This window comes from Epinephelus fuscoguttatus, linkage group LG15 (assembly GCF_011397635.1).
Source record: "Epinephelus fuscoguttatus linkage group LG15, E.fuscoguttatus.final_Chr_v1".
Taxonomy (NCBI): Eukaryota; Metazoa; Chordata; class Actinopteri; order Perciformes; family Serranidae; genus Epinephelus; species Epinephelus fuscoguttatus.
The window spans coordinates 14,992,155-15,018,460 of NC_064766.1; the positions used below are offsets into that span (position 1 = coordinate 14,992,155).

The 26,306-nt window shown below is 41.3% G+C and overlaps 1 protein-coding gene across 1 annotated transcript; it reads right to left on the reverse strand.

The window, feature by feature from the left end:
* Positions 1 to 7,583: 7,583 nt before the first annotated feature.
* On the reverse strand, positions 7,584 to 25,924 carry nfatc4 (nuclear factor of activated T cells 4). Its single transcript, XM_049598778.1, has 13 exons — positions 25,225 to 25,924; positions 19,727 to 19,872; positions 16,256 to 16,774; positions 15,994 to 16,169; positions 14,997 to 15,159; positions 14,580 to 14,680; positions 13,495 to 13,596; positions 13,093 to 13,280; positions 12,785 to 12,925; positions 11,903 to 11,958; positions 11,664 to 11,790; positions 10,247 to 10,966; positions 7,584 to 7,834 (listed from the first exon to the last, which is right to left on the reverse strand). The coding sequence occupies exons 1-13, from the start codon at positions 25,415 to 25,417 to the stop codon at positions 7,764 to 7,766; spliced, it is 2,703 nt and encodes a 900-aa protein (XP_049454735.1). The 5' UTR covers positions 25,418 to 25,924; the 3' UTR covers positions 7,584 to 7,763.
* Between the last annotated feature and the right edge of the window lie 382 nt (positions 25,925 to 26,306).

Sequence of the window (26,306 nt, forward strand, 5' to 3'; positions counted from 1 at the left end):
TGAGTCGCCATTGCAGTGGTGCTCAAGAGCTTGTTGACGTAGCCTAGTTTATGTCATAATGGGGAAATGGTAAAACAGTAACATATGATCGTTCATGCTCCACCATTTTATTGGAGAAGTGAAATAAAGTTGAGTCCAGCTGACCTTTGATTTGTAGCACATCACACTTGTCATGCAACAACAAGTGTTAGGCATCAGTTTATAGCTTCGTGTCATTGGTTTCGATTGAAAATCACTTCAATCAGTCAATCAATTTTATTTATAAAGCCCAATATCACAAATCACAGTTTGCCTCACAGGGCTTTACAGCATATGACATCCCTCTGTCCGTAGGACCCTCGCAGCAGATAAGGAAAAACTCCCTTTAACAGGGGAAAAAAACGGTAGAAACCTCGGGAAGAGCAACTGAGGAGGGATCCCTCTTCTAGGACGGACAGATGTGCAATAGATGTCGTACAGAACAGATCAACATGATAAATTAACAGTAATCAGTATGACACAATGAGACAAAAAGAGAGACAGAGACAGAGACAGAGACAGAGAGAGATGCAGGACAGACGGTAATGACAGTAGCTTACAACAACATTAATGAAAGTAATAATATTATAGTTATAATTCTGGCTATTGTGGTACAATATGTTGAAAGTATATATTAATATCTGATAGTATACATATGTGACAATAATCATATGTGTATAATAACATAATACTTGTCGCCGGTTGTTGTGTCATTGGTAGTATTGCAGAACAAGAGATCTTTAATTGTCTTTAACTCTGCCACATTCATGTCAAAATGTTCACAATGAGACATCAATGAATTCACTTTAAAAGTGATGGATAAATAGCTGATTGTTTGAACTGAAAATAACCCAAGTATAAATTAGCACCTGCTCCATGCACACTATTTATACAGTACATCCCTGTTTACTTGATGTTTCAACACGCTCTCTACTTTCCCCACCTCTCCACTTAACTGCCAGATCCCCTCCAGCTCTGCAGACCCCAGTGCAACCTACAGGGTCTTCAGTCTAACTCAGGTCTCCAGAGCCTCAACTGTCAGGAAGACTGACTACTGATGATCACTGAGGGACGGTGTGGAACACAGTAAACATTTCAGTCCCCTATAAATCTGTGGCCAGGAAAGGAGACAGCAACGACGCCCACCTCTGACACAATGACATATCATGGAGTTTATTTTGTTTAAGGAAGGGTTGTACCCTCTGGCATGGGAACATGGCTACTACAATAGCAAGCCCAGCCACTGGCAAATAGGAGTTAGTGAACTTGGATCACAAAACAGGAACACCATGACTCAACATCATAACTATCCACGTGCAACAGATATTGCAGAATTATTTTGGACCACAGAGTTTGGATTACACCATACATACATGTAAAATAAGTTTCTTTGAAATGCTACAAAATAAAATAATTCCGAAAAATGGTAAGAAGAAATATTAAGCTTATATAGAAGGTGCTTCACTCAGCTCAGGTTTTATTAAAGGCTTATCATGAGTTTTGAATATAAACGTATTCACATACTGCTGGAGTGCAAATGTTGTAGTCTCAGGATTGCCTGTAGCTTTTCTATTAAAGGAGCTATATGTAAGAAATCTAAAGCAAATAGTCGTAAAATCCTCCTAATATGTCACAGAGACTAAGGAATAATGTTCATATAACATACTGATCTCACCGACAACAATAGTACAGCCAGAATATTTGCATCTAAAAATTTTTTTTGCAGTCTGCAAATCATGTTTATGTTTTAAATTTGTGTTTTGGCCTGTTGCGCCACCCACCGCCGTCTACCAGTCACGCAGTCAGTAGAGTCTCAGCATCAGTTACAGTTAGGACTGAGCTACAGCAGCACGGCAAGCAGCATTAGCAGTGTCCCGGTACATAGCATTAGCAGCCGGCTCCTCCTCAGCTGTATCCCGGCAGCAGCGTTAGCAGCAGAGAAGCCGGACTTGCTCGAACGGTCTGCTGGAAAACCGAAGATCAAGGATGTGGCGACGCAGCCCTGTCACGGCAGCCGCCCGTGGGCAAACAAATCAGTCTCCAGCGTGCCGCTGTCCAGCAACCTCGAATCTGTAGGGGAGGGGGGCGGACACGACTCGCGGCAGTATTTTGAATTTGAGTGCAGTAACCGTTTTGGCCACATTCTTACATACAGAGCCTTTAAAAGTCTGGTGTGTGGAATTTAGTGGCATCTAGTGGTGAGGCTGCAGAACTGAAATCTCCCATGTGCCAAGAGTGAAGGAGAACTTTGGCGTTCAATGTGAAAACATGAATGGTCCTGTCTAAAGCCAGTGTTTGATTTGTCCATTCTGAGCTACAGTAGAAAAACATAGCAGACTTGGTGGAAGAGGACCCGCTCCGTGTATAGATATAAACAGCTCATTCTAACGTAGCGAAAACACAATAATTCTTATTTTCAGGCAATGATACACTGATGAAAACATTGTTATGAATATTGTATTCCATTTCTGCCAATATATCCCCTTAAATCCTACACACTGGACCTTTAACTGTTTTTCTATCTTTCTTATCTCCTTGGCCTCTTAAAAGTTAATTTTGGCATGAGGTTAGTCTGCACTGCTATTGTCCCTTTTACACCATCTCCCAGGAACCTTTGCTTTTCTTGTATACAGTGAAAAAGCCCTGTGGGGAGCGGCCTTCCTACTCTCCTTAAGTAACCAAGTTAATTCTTGGCCTTCCCACTCTGACCTATACAAAGAAAGAACAAAGAGCGCAAGTCATCGGCACCACAATAGCTGTATACAATCTCAGATGAAAGAGGCTATAGAAAGAAATCTGTCTCAAACGCAACATCTTGTTTCCACTTTTACAGCGGATGTGTTGTTCTCAACACAACCAAGAGTCAAGTGTGTAACAACAAGGACACTTGAATGACAACACAGAACTTAAGTGAAAACATACGCCACGTTAAAATAGACACACAGATGTGCTGAGAGCTTGGAAAGGCCCGCCATTCCTCTATCGCTGAGGCTCATGTATCCTCATCTTCCCACAGATACTTACTTCCTTCTCTCTTAACAAGCCAGGAGAGACTCAATGGCAAACAGCTGTGCAAGCTGTTTGTGACTAACAAGTGATGTCATTTTGCTGGGTTGTTCCTTAATTTTATTTCAACATATTTGTGTCCTCTGACCCTGCGGTGACTCTTGACTGTGTTGTAAATTTTGCTCCCACTACAGGATCTCCTGTTATCCACGGGCTTTAAAGAGGAACTTGATCAATTTTGCACGTAAAGGTCAGTTTATACATCATGGGGAGTACACATGTGACTTAACAAAGTGTGGTTTTGTTTCGGGGTCATGTGGAGGACTATCTCTTGTTCAAAGCCCTGACACACCAAGCCGACAACTAGAAGTCGGTCAAAGTTGGGTCACTGGTGAGTGTCTGCCACCCTCCTTGGTGCTATATTTCCTGCACTGTTGGCCCTTGTCGGTGCTAGCATGCTTTTTTATCACTGGTTCAGCATGTTGAATTGGTGTCGGCAAAAGTGGAGTCCGTCAGTAAACGAAATCACTTTAATTGGCAGTTCAGCTTAGCGCACAAAAAGAGAAACAGAAATGAGAAATGCAAACAAAGAGCTAAAGTCAAGATGGAGTTAAGTCCCAACAAACTTTTTTATATGAGGTAAGATTATTTTTCTTTAGCCACTGAGCTCTTGAGCAGAAACATTTCCTGGTTTGTGTTTTTTTGTGTATTTTTCACTGGCACACAGCAAATATGCCTTGTTCTTTCAACGCTGAATTGTGTTGGTAATGTGCTAATTGCCTAACTAGCATTAAGACGTTCTACCAGTTTGCCTTTGTTAACGATGACTACAGCCATCTGCTGGTATGGAGGGGTATGGTTGCTCACACAGGCACAAAACATAAGTGCTTGTTGGCCATTGGTTTGGTGTGTTCATGTGCAACTTTTTGGCTGTGACACAGTGACCTGAGGTGATGCGGCAGGGGGGTTTCAACCCTGCTAATTCTCTGAAGTCAGTTTGGTGGTGTCTGGGCCTGTAGGTGCAGTGATTTCCTCTCTGCAGGTTGTCTGGCAGATTACTGTGATGTTGGGAGGACGTTACTGCTCCTGGCCAAAAAACTGTCCCACACATAATTCCCTACAAAACCACTTCTTTTTTTTATGGTAAGCGTTTTTCCCAAAATGTCAAATTACTTACTCTGAATCTGTCTCCTGTGAGTTACACAAAACTATGTAGATGTTTAATCCTAAACGGCTGGAATGATTCTCTGACTCCTTTGTTACAGGGCCAAGTACTGAAAACAGACATTTCTAAATCCTCTCTGTAGCTAAAATAGTGGCACCTCCTGGAAACTCTGCTTCTTTATTCAGTTTGTTTTCTCTTTGCAGCATGTTACCCATGTTAGTGTTAGCATTTAGCAAAAGTGTGGAATTGAGTCACATGACTTGGACTCCAGTAAGACTCAGTGACATGTTTGATGACTTTAGTCTCAACTTGACAAGATAAGAAAGAGACTTGCAACTCAACTTGGACTTAAACACCAATGACCCGTGACTTCACTTAAACTTGAGCCAGCTGACCTTCCTCCAGTCCCAAAGATTTAAAAGTATGTTATTAAAAAAATGATCCCTAAATCAATTCATTTCCTGAATGAACTAACTTTGACGCTATTTATTCCCAGCAAATTAACACTGAATTCTCTAGATCCACTTTGTTTGAACAATTCGACGGCATTCAGTCAAGTTGCAGCAAAGACCCATGTGGAATTAACGTTACATTACTGAGCGCCAGTTAGCAAAAATGATACCGAAGATAATTTAATTCATGTACAAAAACTATGTGATGGTCAAGAAAAAATTAATTGCAGTATGCAAAATATTTGGGTCAGAAATTTCACAAGGAAATGCGACAATTTCCAACCCACTTGTTTTGACAAGAAAACACAAATTTTAAAAAGCATTCATGATTTATGTTAGTCTAATATATTGTACTCTGTTGCTAAAACGGCATTACATTTGGTGAAGGGCACATTAAGAACTCAAAACTAAAAATTTAGGATTTGGGACTTGAGTGCAAAGACTTGAGACTTACCTGTGACTTGCAAAGCAATGACTTAGTTGGTCCCACGTCTGGCATTTGGCACAAAGCACTACTGTTCCTAAGCCCAGCCTCACATACCTTGCAGCATGGCTGTAAGTTCTTGGTTTTGTTAAATGTAATTTATCAAACAAAATCACATTCACCACCAACAGTTGGTATAGTATGATTGCCATGGAGCACTTAAGCATATAGCTTAAGTGTCACTATCAGAGTCGGTATCAGTGTTATAGGGGCAATACTGTAGTAAAACAGTCTGCGCACTTGTGTATCAAGCAGGCAGCAGCAGCCTGACTGCTCTGTATGATTCCCACATACCTCAGTGATCCTATAGTTAGCTTATCTTTTGGGACTCTACCGACAGAGGTTAAGTTTACACATATAATGGCCATTCCGTTTTCCCATAGGCTCTTCATAATCCAAGACAGGCATTTCCATTAAGGGTTCACTTGGCTGGTGTTTCATGAACCTGCATGTGTCAGTCAAGCTGACTCGGAGAGCTCACTGAGTGATATTTGAGATTATACCACCCCCTGGTGACACAATGAGTGACTCATTGTGACAAGACGTGGGGATGGGAGAGTAAGTTAAGATGTGAGAAACAATGGAGCAACTCTAAGGGGGAACTTTATCACTTTATTCAATTCTTGTTTCAAAGTATGAAAAATCACGTGAAGCAGTATGTCCTAAATGAGCCACTAAAATGAAATATTTTAGCCATTTAGCCGCTTTATGTCAGGGTGACCTTGCATGTCTATTCATAGGCTAGGAAACTATGCTTTACAGATAATGTAATGACAAAGTTGTGTGTCTCTATAAATACTAAATTTTGTTGTACTGGCCTATATGGCTGCTGATGGGGACAGAGACTTTAAAAATGTAATGAAAACTTGAACAGAAAATCAGAAAATTACCTCCAAACTTCACATTGCTAAATGTTTTAGGAAAACAAATCGTTTCCAAGTTTTTCTATGTAGGAGAAAGGGTGTGGCTATTACTATTCTTAGTTTTTTTCAGGTGTGTTTAGACTTTAGACTGTTTTCTTTACCACATTTTTATTTTTTTCTTCAATATTTGAATTATTACACCAGAGGACAGCTCCTAAATTAAAGAAATGTTTGTATATTTGAATGTTTTATACTCTCAAAGTTTTAAGATGCACAAAAACTTTAATGACAAAAGAGGATGCCAATGTTTGATACTCAAATATAAACAAATGAATAGCAGCAAAGCATAAAGTCAGTGTAAATGACGGTAAGTGGTTTGTGCTCGGAGTCTTACCCTTCATTACTTTTGCCACATTCACCTCTCATAAACTTTCCACGTGTAACCACCTTTCCTGAGCTGCAGCCAGGGAGAAATAAAATAGAAGCTGCTGGAAAAGTGAATGTCATGAAGGAATTATGGCTCCAGATTCCAACAGTAAGGTCTTTTTAAAAGATGTTCAAAGCGCTACACCGACAATATCTATCCCTTACCATTAAGGCCTCTTTGGTCTCAAGCTCCCAACATGTCCATGTATGGTTGCAGTGAACCATTTAGACCCATAAAACTGTCAAGAAAATGTACAATGTTACTTCATTGTCTTTTTGTTGGGTTGGTGTTTTTTTTATTGCCTTTGCTGTTTTGTGATAATCAAACACTATTGTCTGCCTTTCTTGTGGCCACAGTCTTTTAAGTGCTGAAATAGCAGGAAATAAGACCTGTGAAGTTTTACAACAGAATGAGTGATATCTCATCAGCTGCTGATTTAGGACTGTTGAGGCATTCCTGGTCCTGAGTCCCCCCAGGTGGCACTGTTCCTCAAGACAAACCTGCTCTGCTTCCAGAGGATCTAACAAGCTATTTCTCATTCAGACCTTTCAAACAGCTTCAGCAATCACAGCCTGGTCACATCATCCTTTCATGAGGTCAAACTTTACCTTATCTTTACACCAGCCACAGGCTCAACTTCTGCTGAGATCAGACGAATAAAAAAACTGTCTTAAGTTGATTTTTTCAGTAAAGTCTTTACCACTTTTAGTCATTTTCCATGATATTAAACTATACCTAAATCTGGTATTATGGTTAAAACAAAAAAATCAGAAATAATTACTGCTATTTGGCAAAACATGACCATGAAACATAAATCCTGTCGCCATTACTCAAAAAAAACCTTCCATCACATCCAGGAGCGGAGCAGAGAAACAAGTCCTTACAGCAGGATGGATTAAGTGTCTGCTAGTGCAGTCTTATTAATCTAAGACACAATTGTGTCTCTTGCGAAATATGTTTATATAGTTACGTGGGATTGTAGAGAATACGGCATCTTGCATAATATCTTATTAAGCCATTTTGTTTTCCATAGTGTCTAAGCCTTTTTCCTTCAGTCCCTCTATTCTGAATTTACCTTGTATGAGTGTTAATTTTGTTTTCTTTGGAAGAAAAACACAAGACACAGCAAACCCAAGCACTTTCTTGTATAATTTATATTGAAAACATGTTAAAAACATTTGTTTCCCTTTATAAAACCACATAAAAAACATTACCTGTGGTCATAATTACAACAGTGTCCTGGTAATCATATCCCCCTGTCGTTTCATGTGTAACTGGAGCGATGCATCTTAATACCAAGTGCATAATGGATTTAAAATGATGCTGGGGGTAATGAGCTGTTCTGAGCTCACTTTGGCTGGTTGTCCATCTGTGAGCCTGACTGGTAAGACTGGATGTCCTCCCCAATGAACTCCGTCACTGTGGAGGGAAAAGAGAAAATCACAAACCTGTTCATCACTCCATTCTTTCATCCAACAAATACTTAGTGTCCTAGAAACAGTTTCTTCAGCTTTTTGCTGGACTCAAACCAACCTGTCAATCTGTGTGTATTAACCTGTAAATAATTTTATACACATTGATTTGGAAAGCAGCACCTGAATAACTTGTCGAAGATGACTTTCACAGCGTCTCAATAGTGCAGACTGTTTTAAAAATGTTTGTGTTTTGCATTGTCATTTGGCACCTACCACAATTCTTCACTGCAAATCCAAATATCAGGGCAGATACACAAATGCCCATGACAGGGAAGCCCGTGACAGAGAAACTCTGGCCAGTCACAGGTCCTTTCAGAGAGAGGAGTTCTCCCTCAAGTGAGAGCATGATTCAGTGGCAGATAATCCTGAAGTTGCTATTCCAGCATTGGCAACAACTGCTTACCGTTGAAAGCAACCCAAAAAGGAAGATGGACTTATCAATTAAAAAGGGAGTCTACAAGGGAGTCTGACAATAAACAAAATAAACGTGTAAATATCGGCAAAGCATTTCAGAGATGGAGAGAAATTGTTGCTAATAGTTTTGTCTTTTAACTCACTCACACTCACTCTACAAACCATCTCACACTGCTAAGGGCTTTGGAGGAGAGCTCACAGCAGCTCCAGAGATGAATCCACAGTCAGGGGCCACAGCAACATGAATCCAACCATGTACAAACCCCAGCTCCAGGGGACCGGACATCCCCAACTCTTCATCAGATCAGCTAACAGGTTAGACCTGACACTGTCCCTGGCCCCCACCCCGCTGTGACACCTGGCACTGGGGGCATTCAGACTGACAAAATTCGAGCTACTACAACTGCCGACCGAGGTCTGTCTGCTGAGCTGTGGACTGTTCTTCTCCTGGGGAAGCAGTCCACAGCAGTGTGGGGCGAGGCCAAGGAACAGGGCTACTGTTAGCTAGCTAATTCTTGTCTCATCTGTGGTCTGATAGAGAGGGAGCAGGGTGAGGAGGAGCACGGCAAATGGGCTGTGTGAACCTCTACAATGAAATAGCATTAAATAAATCAATGTATGGGTAATGCTAGGTTACTGTTTAAAGCGTGTGCATATGCCTGCGGTGGTCTGGTGATAGGGGCTTGGTAAAAAGAGGCGAGAGCTGCAGGAGAAGGGTGTATTTTCAACTTTTTTTTTGTTGTTATGCCTTTTCCAGATTTCTGCCTACCATAGCTTTAATGTAGAAAATGAACATAGGCCCATTTATTATTATCAGATTCCTTCACACTCTCAAATACCACAACTTGTATTGGCTGCAAAACCTATTATGACCTGGGCTATTCTATGCAATATTCTGACATTTTGCCCTCCAGAGAAGAACAAATGAAAATTATCATTACTTTAAGAATCATAAAATCAATGTAAAGACGGCCAAACATCTTAATAAGTAGTTACTGAGCACTGGCCATATCTACTAAGAACAGTAAGAGGAGCTTGTTTTCAGGGGCATTTCTGCTTCTCAGACTTCACTCCCAGTTATTAGGCTGGCACATAACAATTGAGCTCCACCCTGACTTCACCTCCTGGTCAAAGTTTGGATTTCTTGATGGATTAAAACTAACATCTGTTCACTTTGTGTTTGTTCAAACTTTATCCACAATGACAGAGCATCTAGTGTTTTTTTGTGTTGTTATTTTTTTAGTATGCAGTTAAATGGTAACTGACCAGGCAGGTAATGCAATGTAAAAATAGAAATACCACTGCAAGGAGGTTATCTTTTCAGTTTGGTTGGTCTGTTTGTCAGCAGGATTGCAGAAAAACTACTGGCCTGATTTTTACAAAACTTGGTGGAAAGGTGTAACATTTGCCAAGGAAGAACCTGTTAAACTCTGGAGTAAATACGTATCACTGGGCCGATACCCCAATTCTTTTTCCCTTTCATTAACATTGCGAGATTGGGCATTTGGGAGCGCCCTTCTAGTGTGCAGTGTAATAAAGTTTTGACCACCACGGCAGGTATGAGATGAGTATGGAGAGCATCTCCCACCACCATATAAAGCACCAAATGAATAGAAATGAATAGAAATATTAATTCAGTATCATCAGACAACTAAATCCCGGTTTTTAAATCTATACTGTGTCATCTGACATCTGGCATTACTGTACTGAATAATCCACAGTTATGCATGTAACCATTTACTTAGCCATCTGCCATCCACCAGTCTGTTTATAATCAAACATATTGATCCTCCCTCTCGTCCAGCCATGCATTTATACTGCACATAAAAACATTTCTTAATCATCTCCGTCCATCATTAACACGTAGTTAATAACTTAATCTTTTCAACTGATTATTACACATTTGCACTCTGTAAGATTAAGACAATAACATTCAACTCACCTTCATCAAATGTAATGTGGTGCATAGAAGAGCTGGTAAACTCCAGGGGGCACTCCTGGATCTTGGCATCCCTCTCTCCCCCATGTCCCATCCCCAGCACCCTTCCCTGGGGGTCCCAGCCCTCGTAGTGGGAGTAGGGTGCCGGGCAGATGTCCTGATATGGGCTGGGGTTGGAGGGAGGGGAAGGACACACCTCCTGAGGATAAGCAGAGTACTGTGGGTAAGGGGAAGTGGGGATGGGAGGCAGAGGGGAGGTCGAGATGGGACTGCCGGCAGGAAACGGGCTGAGAGAGGAGGAGTGGGAGGGAGAGGGCGAGGAGGAAAGGTAGGGTGAGTCCAGCCAAGGGGAAGGGGAGGGGGAGGGAGGCTGCGGACCGCGGGGGTATAAGGGGGGAAGGAGCTCGGTGAAGCCCAGCTCCAGGTTCTCAAAGCTGGGGTGACCCTCGGACAAGGCTGCCCTGGACCCGCCGGGTTCCTCCACCGCAGCGTCAGGTTTGGAGCAGTACTCCTCATGGTAACCCATAGTGGGACAGGGAGGGGAGTAGGTGGAGGGGTAGGGGGGCAGGTGGAAGCCCAGGCCCCGATCATCAGCCATGGGGTCGCCTCTCACAGGAAAGCCCCTGTCCATCCTGGGTTGACCCCCCACAGGACACACACTCCCCCCATCCAGAGGCAGCACAGAGGGCCGGGACAGCAGCGGGTCCTCCTCTTTGAACATAACTGTGAGGAGAAACAGAAACACTTTAACTAATATGTTGTAATAATATTTTTACATTTTGTATTCCAGGTTCTCCCAGTGAGGACTTTGATGTTGCATGATGTTTTTTATATAGTCACTTTTTATTGGAGTTTAATGTGGTTTATGTCTCTCGGAAATAAATCTAGAACCACATTTCTTTTCATTTTACATTTATTATTTGTTTTTAGCTTTTATATGAATGTAAAAATCTTATTACATTTTAGGTTATGGTATATAATTTAAAGAAGATGTTTTCAAAAGACCATTGTGCAATGGGAAATCTCCAAATGAGCATTATAAGAATGAGAAATATTTATTTTGACTCTTTAAAATCGTATAATTTAAACAAGTCACAAGTAGTTGGAAAGAAATCTACATAGGTATTTGGAAAGAAAAAAACATTCTAAAAGTACAATTATTGGTCAAATTAACTCATAAAATACAAAAAATATTAAGGATATATGTTTTAAAAAGATACACTTAGTGTATCTTAGTGATGTAAAAACTTTTACATCTTAGTGATGTAAAAGTGGAAAATGCCATAAACAAAAATCTTTTTTCCTTTCTTTCAAAAGTAAGATGAATTTTCAATCAATCAAACACACAAACACAAACTGAATGAAATCCGCTACAGATAGAGGAGAGACACATGTGAATATGGTGTGATTGGACACTTACTGGGGAGATACTTGAAGCAGTGCGTGCTGCTCCTTTTCCTCTTCCCATTGGAGACGTAAAGACTAACCGACACTGGCCGACTGACGGACAGGTCGCTATAGGCGGGGACCCTCACACACAACAAACACTGTAACAAAAAAGAGGTGTGGACACAACGGTACAGATTCAGTTCCTGTTGTTGCAGATACTTTTTGGAATTGGTGACATTTTTAGGACTGATGTCACACATGCAAAATTACCTCATTGCTGTTGTCTCGGTCGACATGAGCCTCCTCCTCCCACTGCAGTTTACCATCTAATATTAAGAACACAAGGTTGAATTAAGTGTAACGTAGATACACACGCATTAAGACACACAATAAGTTTAATTAATATACTGTGCTGTCACTGTATCACAGATAACACCCAACATTAAAGCCTTTGTAAAACTGGTTGGTTCTGCTTCTACTGCTCCTGCACTCTCACAACTGTTTTTAAAGATCATTTTATGTCAACAAATCTATTTAAATTTTTATCTCAATTCATTCTGTTGTGTATTCAGCATCCTGGAAAACCCCAGACAGTCTTTCTGAGACAGTTAAACCCCGTTTCACAACAAGTTTTAAACCTTTTGGTCGCATATAACGATATCATGTACTCATAATAACGTACTCTTATTAGCCCACAAAACGTGCTTATTCATAATAATGTACTCATGTGCTGATTGAAAACAGAAAATCTATTATCCCTTTTCTTTTTTCTCTGAATTACGTGCTGTACAGCCGTACAATATCTAAAAGACTGACTGCAATTAGATAGCCTTAATGGAAAGACCGAGGCATGAACACACTGCATTGAGATGTATCTATTTACACTGAGCTACTAAATAAAAAAAAGAATAGAAAACAAGCTAGTTTTTTAACATTGAATTTGGGTTGCACTTACTGAAATTATTTTAAATGTTTTTACAGACTCAGTGTTTGTATCTGAATTGTATTGCAGAAAAAAAAATTCACTACTATTTTCTGGAAGCCAGTTATTTTTACTGCCTTCATTTCAGTCAGAAACTCATCAAGATATTAGATAAAACAGATAAGAAAAACAACTTTAGAAAGGCCTGTGTCTCCTCTGTGGACCTTTACCTGTCCCTCTCTCCATGAAAAGGACTCTGGAGATTGGCAGGAAGTTAGAGCCGCTCAGCAGAAGCTCCTCTCCTCCCTCCACAGAGCAGGAGGTAAGACTCACGGACTCGATGACAGGCAGCTCCTGAGCCGAACGCTGGGCTAAGGCAGGGACAGTCAGGCAAATTAAACACGACCTCACTACCGCTGTATGTCCTCCTAATGCATGCAACAATTCTTACACAGAGTGGCTTTAACAACCTGCTTTGGTAAGTGTAGTGCAAAGGTGTGTTCTCTTTGCTGTTTAGCGCATCTGACCAGATACTCACAGCATTCGATGGCCAGGGAAGCAACCTGCAGAGCCAGGACTCGGCCAGGCGCGGCTACAGGGGGCGCTAGAGGGAGGTGGGTACGAAACACCAAACGGACACGTGTGTTCTTCCTTCCAACGTCTGTTTCTCCTTTCCTCAGCTCGATGTCCGAGTTCCTCAGCTTCAGAATACCAGCACAGTCGATGCTACAACACAAAAAATGTTAAATTTATCCAGTCTCTTGTAGTCACATTCTTCAACATTGGTCCAGTAAAGAAATATAAATAATTAACCTGCTTCTCAAGTATAGACTGTAGACTTCAACATAGCCTTTAAACTGTATAGTATAAGGCTGAAAAACATGCACAAAAAGTTTTGTGAGCTTTTAGGGAAAACATTTCCTGTCTCTTTGCTACTCACAGTGCAGTCATGTTGTTCTCAGGGTTGAGAGGGATGTCCAGCAGTTTGGTCCCTGCCTGAACGCTCTCGTGACTGGCAGTACCCACCATCTTCCCTGTCACTCTGAGAGTGGAGAAACAGCTGAATTTAACGGCCCTCCGTTTACAGTTTTTATGCTGAATCAAAGTCCCACAATAGACTTGTGCTCTGCCCAAGCTGGTACAATACAATTTATGCTATTCATTAAATGTTTTTAAGTTTATTATTTTAAGTTTATTTACTTTATTAATCCCCCTGAGGGAAAATTCAATGTTTTCACTCTTGCTTGTCAGTTACACACAGGTCCAAAAGACACACACATACACAAACAGGACCTATACATGCACAAAGTAGAGAGATGTCAGAGTGTAAGTGATGTATCAAGCAAACATTTCCAATATTTGCGGTTTACAGCACATAACAGTTGTTGGACATAATGTTAAGATTTTCTTTTTTTCTGTTTTATATCAGTGTAAATTTGAATACCTTTAAATTTTGGACTTTTGATCAGACAAAACAAGTAATGTCACTTTGGGGTCAAAAACTTGTGTGGGCACACTACAAAGGTGCTCGGCTGGAATTGAACCGGCGATGCTGCAGTTTTGTGGCATCAGCTGTAACCATTTGGCAACCAAGGTGCTACGTAGTGTGCAAAAATAAATAAAACACTTTTCAGATCGAATAAATAATACAGAAAATGTCCTAATTACTAAAAGCCATTGGAATACAGACCAATCAGTCCCTGTTAATATCCCAAAAATATCTCATAGATGTCGAAACACTGAGCAGAATGACAGCATGATCTAGTTATACAACAGCTACATGTCTTTGCTCTTAAAGACTTTACATCTTCTATATTAAGCTGATGTTCTCATACTAGAACACGTTACATTGAGAACAACTGGTGCAAGACATTTCCTGGAGCAACACTGGAAGCAGCTGGTGGTCAGTTACGCAATGGTTAAAGCCACAGTGGTCAGATGATGAATATACAATATGTGGCGTCCCTTGAATAGTGATGTCGGTTGGTAGTAGGTTTGACTTTAAATAGAGATACAGCACAGTACCTGTGTATCTGATAGAAAGGATGTGGCCTGATTGATCGGTCATCAGCTGTTCCAACGAAAACCTGAAGGGAGAGTGGCTTCCTCTCTGTGTATCCACACAGCTGTACAGAAAGACACAGTGTGAGGGACGAGATCAAACTGTGATGAGGCCAAGCAGTGAGAGACAACATGAGCCCTGAGACTTTGTTCCAGTATTGTGAAAATGCAACAGTCAAAGTAAATTTCTATTTCAGCTTCAATAGAAATTACATTTAACATAAGGACAGTCAGAGCCGTTAAAATGATCTCACTACAAAGGCAAATGGATTATCAAAATATGGGTTCATGCAGCATTTCTAAGGAAGACATTGTTTGGGAAGAGCTAACGGATTGGTGTCACTTTAAGCAGCTGCCTAAATCTGGAGATTTGGGTTTCACCTTGACGACAGGATGTCCTGTTGGCGTGGCCTTGACGGCTCCTCTGCTCCCCTCTGTCTCATAGTGGGCTCTGTGGTGTGGACGGGGCTGCACCTCAATACGCAGCTCGTACTGGTCAAACTGGGACGGCAGTGGCCAGTCGAGTGGCGGCAGAGCATTAGACCTACAAGTGGATTAGACACATTAGACAGTTTTAGTTGCAGTGAACATGGAAAAGAATGCTGAGATGCCAATGAATGACTGTTTTTCAGACCACAAATGGAATTTACACATGCAAACATGACAAGTGCAAAACGGACTTATAGGGACAAATAAATGCTCATTAATACAGTTATAACTGATGGTTTAAATCTTTGTATATAAAGCCAAACTAACCGTTCTCAGTGCTCAGCCCTTCACATAAAAGTATCCACATTTTTATTGTGATTAAGATGCATTTACTTTTGTTATCTTCATTTTTCATTGAACAAAAATCCTGAGTAGATCAGTGAACTCCAGCCGTCTTTTTTTTTTTTGAAAATCCAGAAAAAAACATATTACCTGTTGTATTTTAACACAGTACTGAGTTGATGTTAGATAACTTTCTAACAGCCAAATTGGTGCACATACAGTGCCAACTGGCATGTCAGAGTTCACTCTATGCACTGCACAAATTTACTCCATAAATGCACTCAGTGAGTTCCACTGAAATTAATTTATTTGATGAAATTTATCTGTTACAAATGCTGGTGTGACCCAGCTTTTGCTAACATGCCAGCAGCTTTTATTTGTGGTGAAAAATTGCATTAAAAATTCAGTATAAGCATTTCTTTTTAGAAGAGTAATGGAGAGACTATTTCTGGAAAGACACTGGTATTCACTTTTTAAAAATGCAATGTTTGTTTTATTTCTTTTTATGTTATTTCTAATATGGGTAAGCCTTTAACACATCATCAGTACTGAGCTTTAATCTGTGACTTTTGATATTATCATGTATGTAGGTGGTGTGTATCCTTGCCTGAACAGAGGGCTGTGGGCGCTGGCTCGGGTCCGGCCCCAGGCTAGAGCAGGGGGTACAGAGAGGTAGTCCATGCCCAGCGAAGGGGGCTCTCTCCTGGTATGCTGAGTCTCTGACAACGGGCAGGGGGAACTATGGCCTGGAGCCTGCTCCTGATCCGCCCCCCTGGGAGACAACTAGAACCCAAAAGGTATGGTTCACCATTTTAGTGCCACATATGGAAATAACATTTGAGAAACACCACAAAACCAAGCATCTTCACCTGTTCCAATGACGTCTTCCTGGTTTTCTGTGGGATGCTGAGCTCACAGCTGCTGGGTGGAGCTTGCGACTGAGGGTTGGAGTCTCCACCCTCAAGGCTGCATCCCTGCAGTTCCTCTGAGTAACTACCCCTTCGTGAGGTACAGGGGGAGACCAGGGGGGAATTTCTACGTTTTTTACCCCCAGGGGACGTGGGCCTTGAGGATGGCGAGAGGCCAAAATTGATTGTGGCCTCGTTCAGCTCCTCTTCCTCCACCAGCAGAGAGTCACAGCTGGAGGCCGGGCTGAGCCAGCCGCGGGAGGAGGGGCTGGAGCCAGGGCTGGGACTGTGGCTGAGGGAGCCAGGGCATCTGTCGCGATAAGTAAAGGGGTCCAGCAGAGGGAGGTAGAGGCGCTCTCGGTCCCACCCACCGCCGCCGCCCATGTCCCAGTAACTGGAAATGGTGGGTGCTATATCATCTTCAGGGGAGATGGTGGTTATCTGGATGCTAGGACACTCAACCACACGGGACTCTGAAACCTGGAGGAAAGATGAGAGCAACCAAAAAGTACTTAACTTTCACTTGGTTTTGAGAGTCAGTTGATAACACAGAAAATGCCAAATATTAGCTTGTTCCAACTTCTCAGACGTAAGTATTAACTTGGTAAGACCATTCTGATGACGTGAGCTCAATATTCTGTTTCGCTCTTTGTATAAGTGTGGACTTACTGCCGCCCAAAACACTTCCCAGAAATTGAAATCCAATCAAGGTCAATCAGGGATCTGCACCGTAGTTGACAACATAAGCAGCCTTTCAGAGACTGCATTGTTGTAGATTACAGAATGCAAGCCGCAGCTAGCAGAACAGTAATGGCGACTACCGAAGTAACTAGAGCTGACTCTAATGTCAGTAGAGTAAACACATCAGTAAGTGAAGTTATTGCAGAAATATAGTCAATAAAAACAAATACACAAGAATGAGAGTATGCACTCTTGGAGTTTCTTTGAAGAAAAGACATTTTTTGCCTTTCTTCCAACTGGATTTGGCGAAAAACTCAATTTATCAACTGGCTCCATTGGTGATGAAGATGATGTTCCCCGGTGTTTTGTTATGCTGATTGGCTAAGGGAGTTTGTCTGTCAAGGCGAGTATGCCCAAGTGTTTGGCGCGAGTCCAGACTGATACAGAGAGCGAAACAAAATGTTGAGCTCAAGTCATCAGGGTGGTCTTCCAGGCTGGGTTCATATCAAATAACTTTATGATTTAGGACTGTTGCTCTGATAAAACATGCAATGTGACCTCTTGGAAACTGTAATGGGCACTTTTTCTAGACTAAACTAAGGAATTAAAAAGAATCAAAGATTCATTGATTTACAAAGGAAAACCTTAATTAGTCACCGTTCATTTTTAGCAGTCTAAACAAAAAAGGTCATTCTGGGTTTCTTTTTGATTGATCTTCTACATTCAAGTCAGCCATTTCTTTCCCTTGAAAGGCTTTGATATACAACTCTACCACAGTTTTTATCACATAGTAACACAGTTGTGAACAGAAACTATGTTGAAATAGTTTTTGCACGTATGAATTACCCCTTGGCTCTTCCTATCATTGTGAAGCGTAATTCACCAAGCGCTGGATTGTATACCCGCTAGTAGGGAATGTGAGCTAGGTTTAGATCGTCATGAGAGCTTTACCCTACTGATGAGGTGTTGTCGCAATAGTAATCCTGCTCAGTATGAGAGGAACGGCAAACTCAGACATTTGATGTATGTGCTTGGCTTAGAAGCAAATGTGGGATTATGACTGAACATCTCTGAGCTAGACATTTATAAAAACACCATAGTGCCGGGGATCTTCGGTTGGCCACGGATAGCTGACTTTGGTCAGTGACAAGAGTTGTTTTTGACAGCGGTGGGGTGTGGACAGATGATGGTCTCCCCTCTCCTATATTGCACCGCATGTTTGTGAAGAACCTGGCGATTAAGTCCCTTGCAGATGAGCTGATTCTGAGTCAGCATTTTGTATGAAGCAAAGCAGCTCCCTTGCTATGATTTATTGAAAGTCAGCCCTTGGGGTAGCTGTAGATCAGGAGGCTAGAACAGGTCGTCCACTAATTGGAAGATTGGCGGTTTGATCTCCGGCTCCTTCAGTTCATACAGTATCCTTGGGCAAGGTATTTACTGAACTAACGATAATTGAGAGCATGTGAATGTTTAAAGTCATTTAAAATTTGAGTAGCAGATGAAACCTTGTATAATAGCTGTGGCCACCAGTGTATGAATGTGTGTGTGAATGTAATATGTTGTATAAAAGTGCTTTAAGTGGTCAGAGGACTAGAAAAGCAATATACCAGTGCAGGTCCACTTACTATGTCCACTCTTCATTTTTAATGCAAACAAAAACTACCAAAAAATTCAATTTATCAACATCCATGTTTGCTTAAAGTTTGTCTTTCAGGTTTTATTTCACATCAGCATAACTTGTGAATGCACATCTTTTAGCAGCTGACTCTCAAATATTGGATGGTGGACTTCCACACAAGGAAATCGACTAAATGATCACTGTAACAGATTACTTTCAGCAAGACTTTAGAATGTGAAACTAATACTCTGTTTGGATTAACTGAAACCACTGGCTTTTGATTTTCGAAAAGGTCCGTACTAATCAGGCTGTTCTCTTGCACTGTTCGTATGTATTCCTACAAAACGTAATACAAGACAATTTGCAAGTAATGCACATAATCACGAGCCAGTAATTTGTTAACCATTTAATTCAATGACCAATGCACTGACTGGAATAAAGATAGAAGTAGAATAAATACCGAAATTGAGTGTAAGAAGGCTTGTTGGGGTGGTGGACGGATCAAACAAACACAGGACTTTGTCCTAGGAGACCAGTGCTCAGGATTGTGTGAAACCAGGTGAACTATTGTGGGTGAGTTATTTTAAGGTACGTCATTACCATGTTTCCTGCCCTAACCTTATCAGTGCAACTTATCATTTAAGTATGTAACTTTACGTTAAGTATGCACTTTTACATTAATTCGTGGACTGCTAATTCGTTAGATATCATGCAAACTGCTGTTTGAGGATACACTGTATAATATATCTTCTGCATATATTGCATAAAGAAAACTGGCAAGAACAAGGCCAAGATCCTCCCAGTTTCAGGGATGATTTTCTCAAAATGTTCCAAGTCCAAATTTACCTCCAAAGATGTGCATCTAGGTACAATTGGCTTAGGCTAGTTTTAGATTAGGCAATTTCCAATTGTGTGTGCTGACCATTGCATCATTACTGAAGCTGTAACAGCTTGTGATTTGTCATTGGAGAAAGTCAACATGTCATTGGTGAGTGAAGGACCCAAAGCTACACTGAGGGGTGAAATATGCAAAAGGTACAGAATGACTTATAAATTTAAGGTTATTATTTTCAGGTTCAAACCCTCTGACCATAAACAATAAACAAGCAGGACTTACAAACAGTTCATCTCACCTGTACAGAACGTGCCGGCAAGCTCTCATAGGTCCCACTGAACTCTCTGGCAGGAGCCCTCCGTGGAGGCGGGGAATGCATCCCAGCCCGCTGACCGGATGAGGGTGGCGGGCTGGGGATGCTGATTGAGCGGTGGTTATCTGTAACTGATAGAAAGAATAACTAGACTGAATGTGTGGTAACATGACAGACACTGACACCAGAATATGATTTAGAAAATAAAGTGGCAAATGTCACAAGTTTAGAGCCCCGAGAGAAAATACTTGTATGCTGTTATTGGCGAAAGTATCACAACTGTGGACAAAAGTTGGTCTTGCCTAAAAATGCTGATTATAAAATGCTGCAAATGAAGAGTTTACTCTGTGTTCATTTTCCTTATATACACCTTCACTTCCACATGGCAACAAATTAACTTCTGGCTGCTTTCTAGTAAAAAAAATAAAATAAAATAAAAAAGCAACAACTTTTTTCTCTTTTGTTCAAACAGACTTTCTTTTTATATCATACATTGCGGGTTCTGAGGGTCATGTGGCCTCCCATTAATCTCTTTTTACAACCTCAAAATGACAGTTAGCTCTCAAAGCGTGCTGTTCTTTCAAATCTGGCACGAAAAAGACTCATTACATGTCAATCAAAACACTGTAAACACAATTTGTGGTCAGCAGAGATTCATTTTTTATCATCAGCATGCCTATATTGTTCATTACACATCAATTTTCCTTGATGTACTGATCTGTAATTGATAACATATGGAAAATGCATGCAACTGGGACTTCTCCTCTGGAAGTGCAGTTAATGTCTTTGAAACAAGTGCAGCATTTTGTCACTTTTAATATAAAAGAGCAGGTCGACATTTTGGGAAACATGGTGGTTCACTTTCTTGCCGAGAGTTAAATGAGAAGGTTGACACCACTTTTATGTGTGTACGGAAAACATGAAGTGTGGCCAAGAGACGGTTAGCTTAGCCTAGCATAAAGACTGTAAACATGGGAAACAGCTAGTCTGGCTCTGTCCAAAGGTAATAAAATCCGCCTGCACTTTTAAAGTTACTTATTAACATGTGGTATCCTAGTTTTTAATTTGTACAAAAACCAAAGAGTAAAACTGACACACTGTGGTTTTGGGGGTCATTACGTGCCAGGTTGTTGAACTATTCCTTGAGATTAAACAGCTTTATATTGGATGATATGAATGCTAACTTTGATAACATGCTAGGCCAATTGTTGTTCTTTAGAGGTTGGTATTCTCCGACCTGAACCCTATTTTTCCAAGTTTTTGCATCTAAGTGACTAATGGCAACAGCTATTTTTTAAAACTGGTCCAGTATTGAGCGAGAGTGCTGCAGTAAACTAAGAATGTTTGTGTTTGCCACTGACAGGATCAGACTGTAAGTGACAACATTATGGAAAAGATTCCTACTGAGATAGATCTTTTTGTTAAAGATTAAGATCCTTTTGTGTAACCAGAAACAACCCCAAAATTGCTATCGCCACCCGCCCCCAGACTCCACTTAAATAAATAGTGATTGAGCGTGTATAAAGCCAGCATATCTTAACATCAGACTGCGTGAATTAAGGATTTATTTCAACCAAACCAGAGTTGGCGATCGTCGTAACAGTGGAAAGACGAACTGAGACAACATTTGTGAGTTTTATTTTGTTGCTGTTGACTTTGAATGAAGTGTGTTTTATGATGTTAAAATTTTATTTATGATGTAAAAAAACCAAAAAGGATCTTAGCCTTGAACAACAAGGTCTATCGTTGTAGGAATCCTTTCCAAAATGTTGTCAGACACAATACTAATAATAATCTGAGCCCATCAGTGACAAAAACAAGCACTTTTAGTGGCTGTAAACTAATGGAGCACAATGCCATGAGAAGTTACATCGCAGCCTGTTTCGCTGCAACTGGCTGCAGTGCTCAACACTGGACCAAGTTCAAAAACTGTTGTCTCCATTTGTGAAAATAGGGACAAGGTTGAAAAATACCTGTTACCCCTTAAGTGTTAGTCTTTATATTGTTATTTATTTTACCTCAAAGATAAACATTTTTATTCTATGACAAGGCAGCACAGAACATTTTAGTGAATTAAGTTTCAACTGTAAATGATACATTTCTAAAATCTACACAGAAATGGGAAAGTATGCTGTACATTAGATTTTTGTTGGGAAAAAAACTACGTGACAAAGAAGGATTGGGTTTTATGTTCCATAATCTCACACAGTCATATGGAAACAGTTTACTCAGCACTTTTATAAACTCTATTTCGGGTGTGAAGAACTATTTCAATACATGTTTTCCATGTATTATAGTCACAAATAGTGCAGTAAAGGGTGAAGTGGGAATTGTAACCAAACATTTGGCTCCCTGATCCAAATCTTACACCACAGAGAATCACAAAGCCAACTCTGCAACTAAACTCAACAGTTATGAAGACGATTTGTGTATTTTGTTCTACCACACCTTCTTTTAAAATTTTCAGAGAACAAAACGTTTTGGACTTTTTGCCAACCAATCATCCGAATGAGGACACGACCTCTAAAGACCACAGTCCTCACCACAACATTTCCCCAGCGTGGTGTGGTTGACCTCCACATGGAGCCAAACAGTAGTTACTCTGTAATGAGCGAGGCTCCAACTGATCATTGTTGCGCTGCAGTGGCGGCGGGCCCTACAGGCAATTTTTGGGCAACGCCGGCACACAACAGCAACTGCCAACAAATTAAGACTTGGGGTGAAAAATCTTTTCAAATGTTTCCTGGCAACAGAAATATTTCCAAGTGGTTAAAGCTGCAGTGCTGAGGCAACTTCTCTTTTCACATGAAACAATGATTCAGATGTTTGTGTGCAGACCAGCAGAGAAGTTTATGAGGCACGAAAACATACCTAACACAATAAAGATCTAACAGATCTAATGAACTGTAATATTTTGCTCTGTGTCCTGGGTTGAACCTCTCACAAAAAGTGATTAAGAACCTTACGAGGGGTCTCAAGATGATAAACATGATATAAAGCAAAAAATATATACGTTTATGCTACACTGAAGACGCATGTTTACTCCAGTTTTTCTGACTTCTCTCCAGTTGTTGCTTTTTTCCTATAAAATAATAGACACTTTTACCTCTTCAGGGTTTTCATAACTATGCAGGAAACAATCATTTATTTACGTGTGGACCAGCAGAAGAGTTTATCCCTACCAAAGCTGACCTGACCGTTATTTTACACCATCAGTTTGTCACTTTCTTTTGGGAGGCCTCATCTTAAAGGGACAGTTCACTCCATAATCAGAAATCTATGTTTTTCCTCTTACCTTTAGTGCCCTTTATCAGTCTAGATTGTTTTGGTGTGAGGTGCCAAGTGCTGAAGATACTGGCCATAGAGATGTCTGCTTTCTCTACAATATAATGGAACTAGATGGCACTCAGTTTGTGGTGCTTAAACTGCCCAAAAAAAAACCATCTATAAAACTCAACAGCAATGTCTCTTTCCAAAAATCATGACCCGCTTACTCGAGATAATCCACAGACCTTTTCTTTCTACCGAATAACACCCTCCACCCATATCACGATGCAGGCGGAAGCAGGCATCTACTGGTGGTAGAAAGGCTTATGCTTGCAGCAGCGCGAGATATTAACATTAATGGCGATCCTCTGCCAAGCTGTAACATTAGCTAGCTCAGTGTTGCTAGGTGAGCTAGCAGTAGATGCATGCTTCTGTCTGCATGGTGATACAGTCGGTGGGTGTAGTTCAGTAGAAAGAAAATATTTCCTACATGAAACTGCTCGCAGCAAGGTCTGTGGATTATCTTGAGTAACTGGGTCATGATTTCTGGAAAGAGACATTGCTGTTGAGTTTTTCCATCTAGTTCATCTCAATGGCCGATATCTCCAACACTCGTCAACTCACAACAAAACAATCTAAATTAATAAACAGCACTACAGGCAAGAGAGAAAATATGTATTTTTGATTTTAGGTTGAACTGCCCTTTTAAGTCGAACATGTTTAATATACTGTAATGTATCTTTCTGTGTCCTGAGGTCAGCCTCTCATAAGGAGTGACACTTCTCAACGTGGGGTCAGGATCCCCACAAGGCATCACAAGATTTATTTGTTGGGTCCTGACACATTCCTTCTACAACATGTTGTGTCTTTTTCCGATTTTCTTTAATAGTTGCTTTTATCCTGTAAACTAATTAATTTTGGCCATGGACTGTCCTCGGTTAGTGGAAATGACATGACTAATCCACATTAAAAACACTTTTTCCATCGTTGTCATTACAAAAGTCAGTGTTTCTGCTATAGATTACTTTCATTAAGTCGCGGCGCCCTGCCAGCTGAGTTTTTAGCATCATAACATCATCTGGCCTCATGTTACCTCGTGTAAAAATGAATCCATTGAGTCCCATGCAGCGATACACAGATTTTGAATTTGGGAAACATAGAGCACTGGTATTGGGTTAGTGCTCTGTATCTACAGACAGATACATTACATACTTGAGGGATCTGACAAGAAAAGGTGGGGTCAGTGCTGCTCTACATTTGATCACTTTGGGCATCTAAAAGTAATTCAAATAGTATAAGTTTGGTAGTGTCTAGTTGAACTGGTCACAACTGTAAGAAACGTTGAACCAGTTAAGTTAGCACTGCTTTGTCGCAAGCCAAAGAAGTTGTGTTTGACAGGTTTGCGTGTTTTACCAAGACATGGAAAGTTGAGGACATAAATCTGAATAAAAGGGGTGCAACCAAAGTGTTAGGGGAGCTGACCAAACTCTTCTGTGATGCTCTGAAAAGTAAAACACTTAAAGTCAAGAATTACTCTGTTGTTTGTCCTGCAGTTCACTTTCATGCCTTGGGTGTGGTAATACAACTGTATGCCAATGTGGGCGGGAAACAAATGAGAGAGTGGATGTGAGGATAAGAGGTGTGTGTTTGTGTGTGTGCGTATGTGTGCGTGTGTGCAGTGAAAAATGGGGGAGATGGAGGTTGAGTGAAAAAGGGAGGGAGGTGTGTATGTGGTGCCTGTTCAGTACACAGAGGTTGAGGTTCCTTCCCAGATGGCAGCTGTTAACTCCACTCACACGCACAGCTGATTAGAAACACATTGAGTCTGGGGCTGCACGCACACATGCACAAACACACAAATACACACACGCAGAAAGGACTACAGTCGGATATGCACACAACACACAAAAGCACACAATAACAAATATACTAATGCTCACATGCTTACAGACAGAGGCACGCACTCACATCACATGCAAGTTCAAACACACTCATACACTAAATGTAAGCACAGGCATGCCGATAAAGGCCCTCATTACAGCACATGTAACATCCAATTACACACACACACACACACACACACACACACACACACACACACACACACACACACTTTCCTATGCATTGGAAGCCACACTGTCGGGCCGCTCAGACCTCATCTATCTCATGTGTCCCTGTACTTCAACACATTCAGTTATCCAAGAAATGACTCTAACCCAGGCTGCTGCTGCTGGAGGACTCCAGGTGCAGGAGGGCGCACTCACTGTCCTCCCCGGGAACGGAGCTCTCCGGCTCGGCTGTGCGCACCGGGGATGGCCCCTGGTTCTGCCGCGGCGGCGGGTCCTCCTCAAACACCAACTTGAACTCGAACTCGCCCTCCTCCCAGCCCGAGCCCGGCGCGGCCCCCATCGCCCTCCGGCAGCAAGGACAGGATACAGATTAAGTGATACAATCTTATCTCCCTGCGTCGGATACAGCAGCGACTTAAACGTCCTTGGTGCGCCTCGAAAAAGAGAAGTTCCCCGGAGATATTCCCCCAAAACTTTTTGTCTTTCTCTTACGTGCGTGTCATTGCGCAAATATCCCTCCTCTGGGAAGGTTTTGGTGTAACTTCAGCAACTTTTCCAAGCTGTTTCTACACGATGAGGACTGCTTCTTGCTCCGGTATTTGCAACTTTTTCAGCCTGGATGCCTTGCGGTCCAAATCAAATCTTCGCTCTGGATATCTTACAGTCTTTTCCAAAACATATCTCCAACGTACACTCGGGTCTTTCATTCTAGCTCCATCGCCATCCCTGTAGCTTCTTCTTCCCCGCATAAGACAGAGAGAGGGAAAAAAAAGTTTATCAAATATTTTTGTCGTCCTTTACCCTTAATTGCCTTTGGGTGGGTTTCCCAGCTCCAGTTGGACCGTTACTCATTCCCCATAGGACCTTGTGCCTGTCAGTCATGAATCCCCCCTGCCCAACCTCCAACCTCCCTCTTCTCCCCCCTCCTCTCCACTCACTCTCGAGGTTTCTCTTTTAGCCAAACTCACTTCACATTTACTTAATACAACATAACATATTTGAAACTCCAATTATGTCATGTCTTTACAACTCACATCTTATTCAGCATCACACACACATCATTTTCTTGGTGTTGTTCCACTAGAATTTGGTTTATCTCCATATCATCCTCAGCATCAATAACTTTTTTTACACATTTAAGCCCAAAACAATTTGATTATCATTCCACTCATGAGCAGGACTCATGGCAAGCAGCTCACTGTCTCCAAAACCTGCCATTGTAGGCCGGC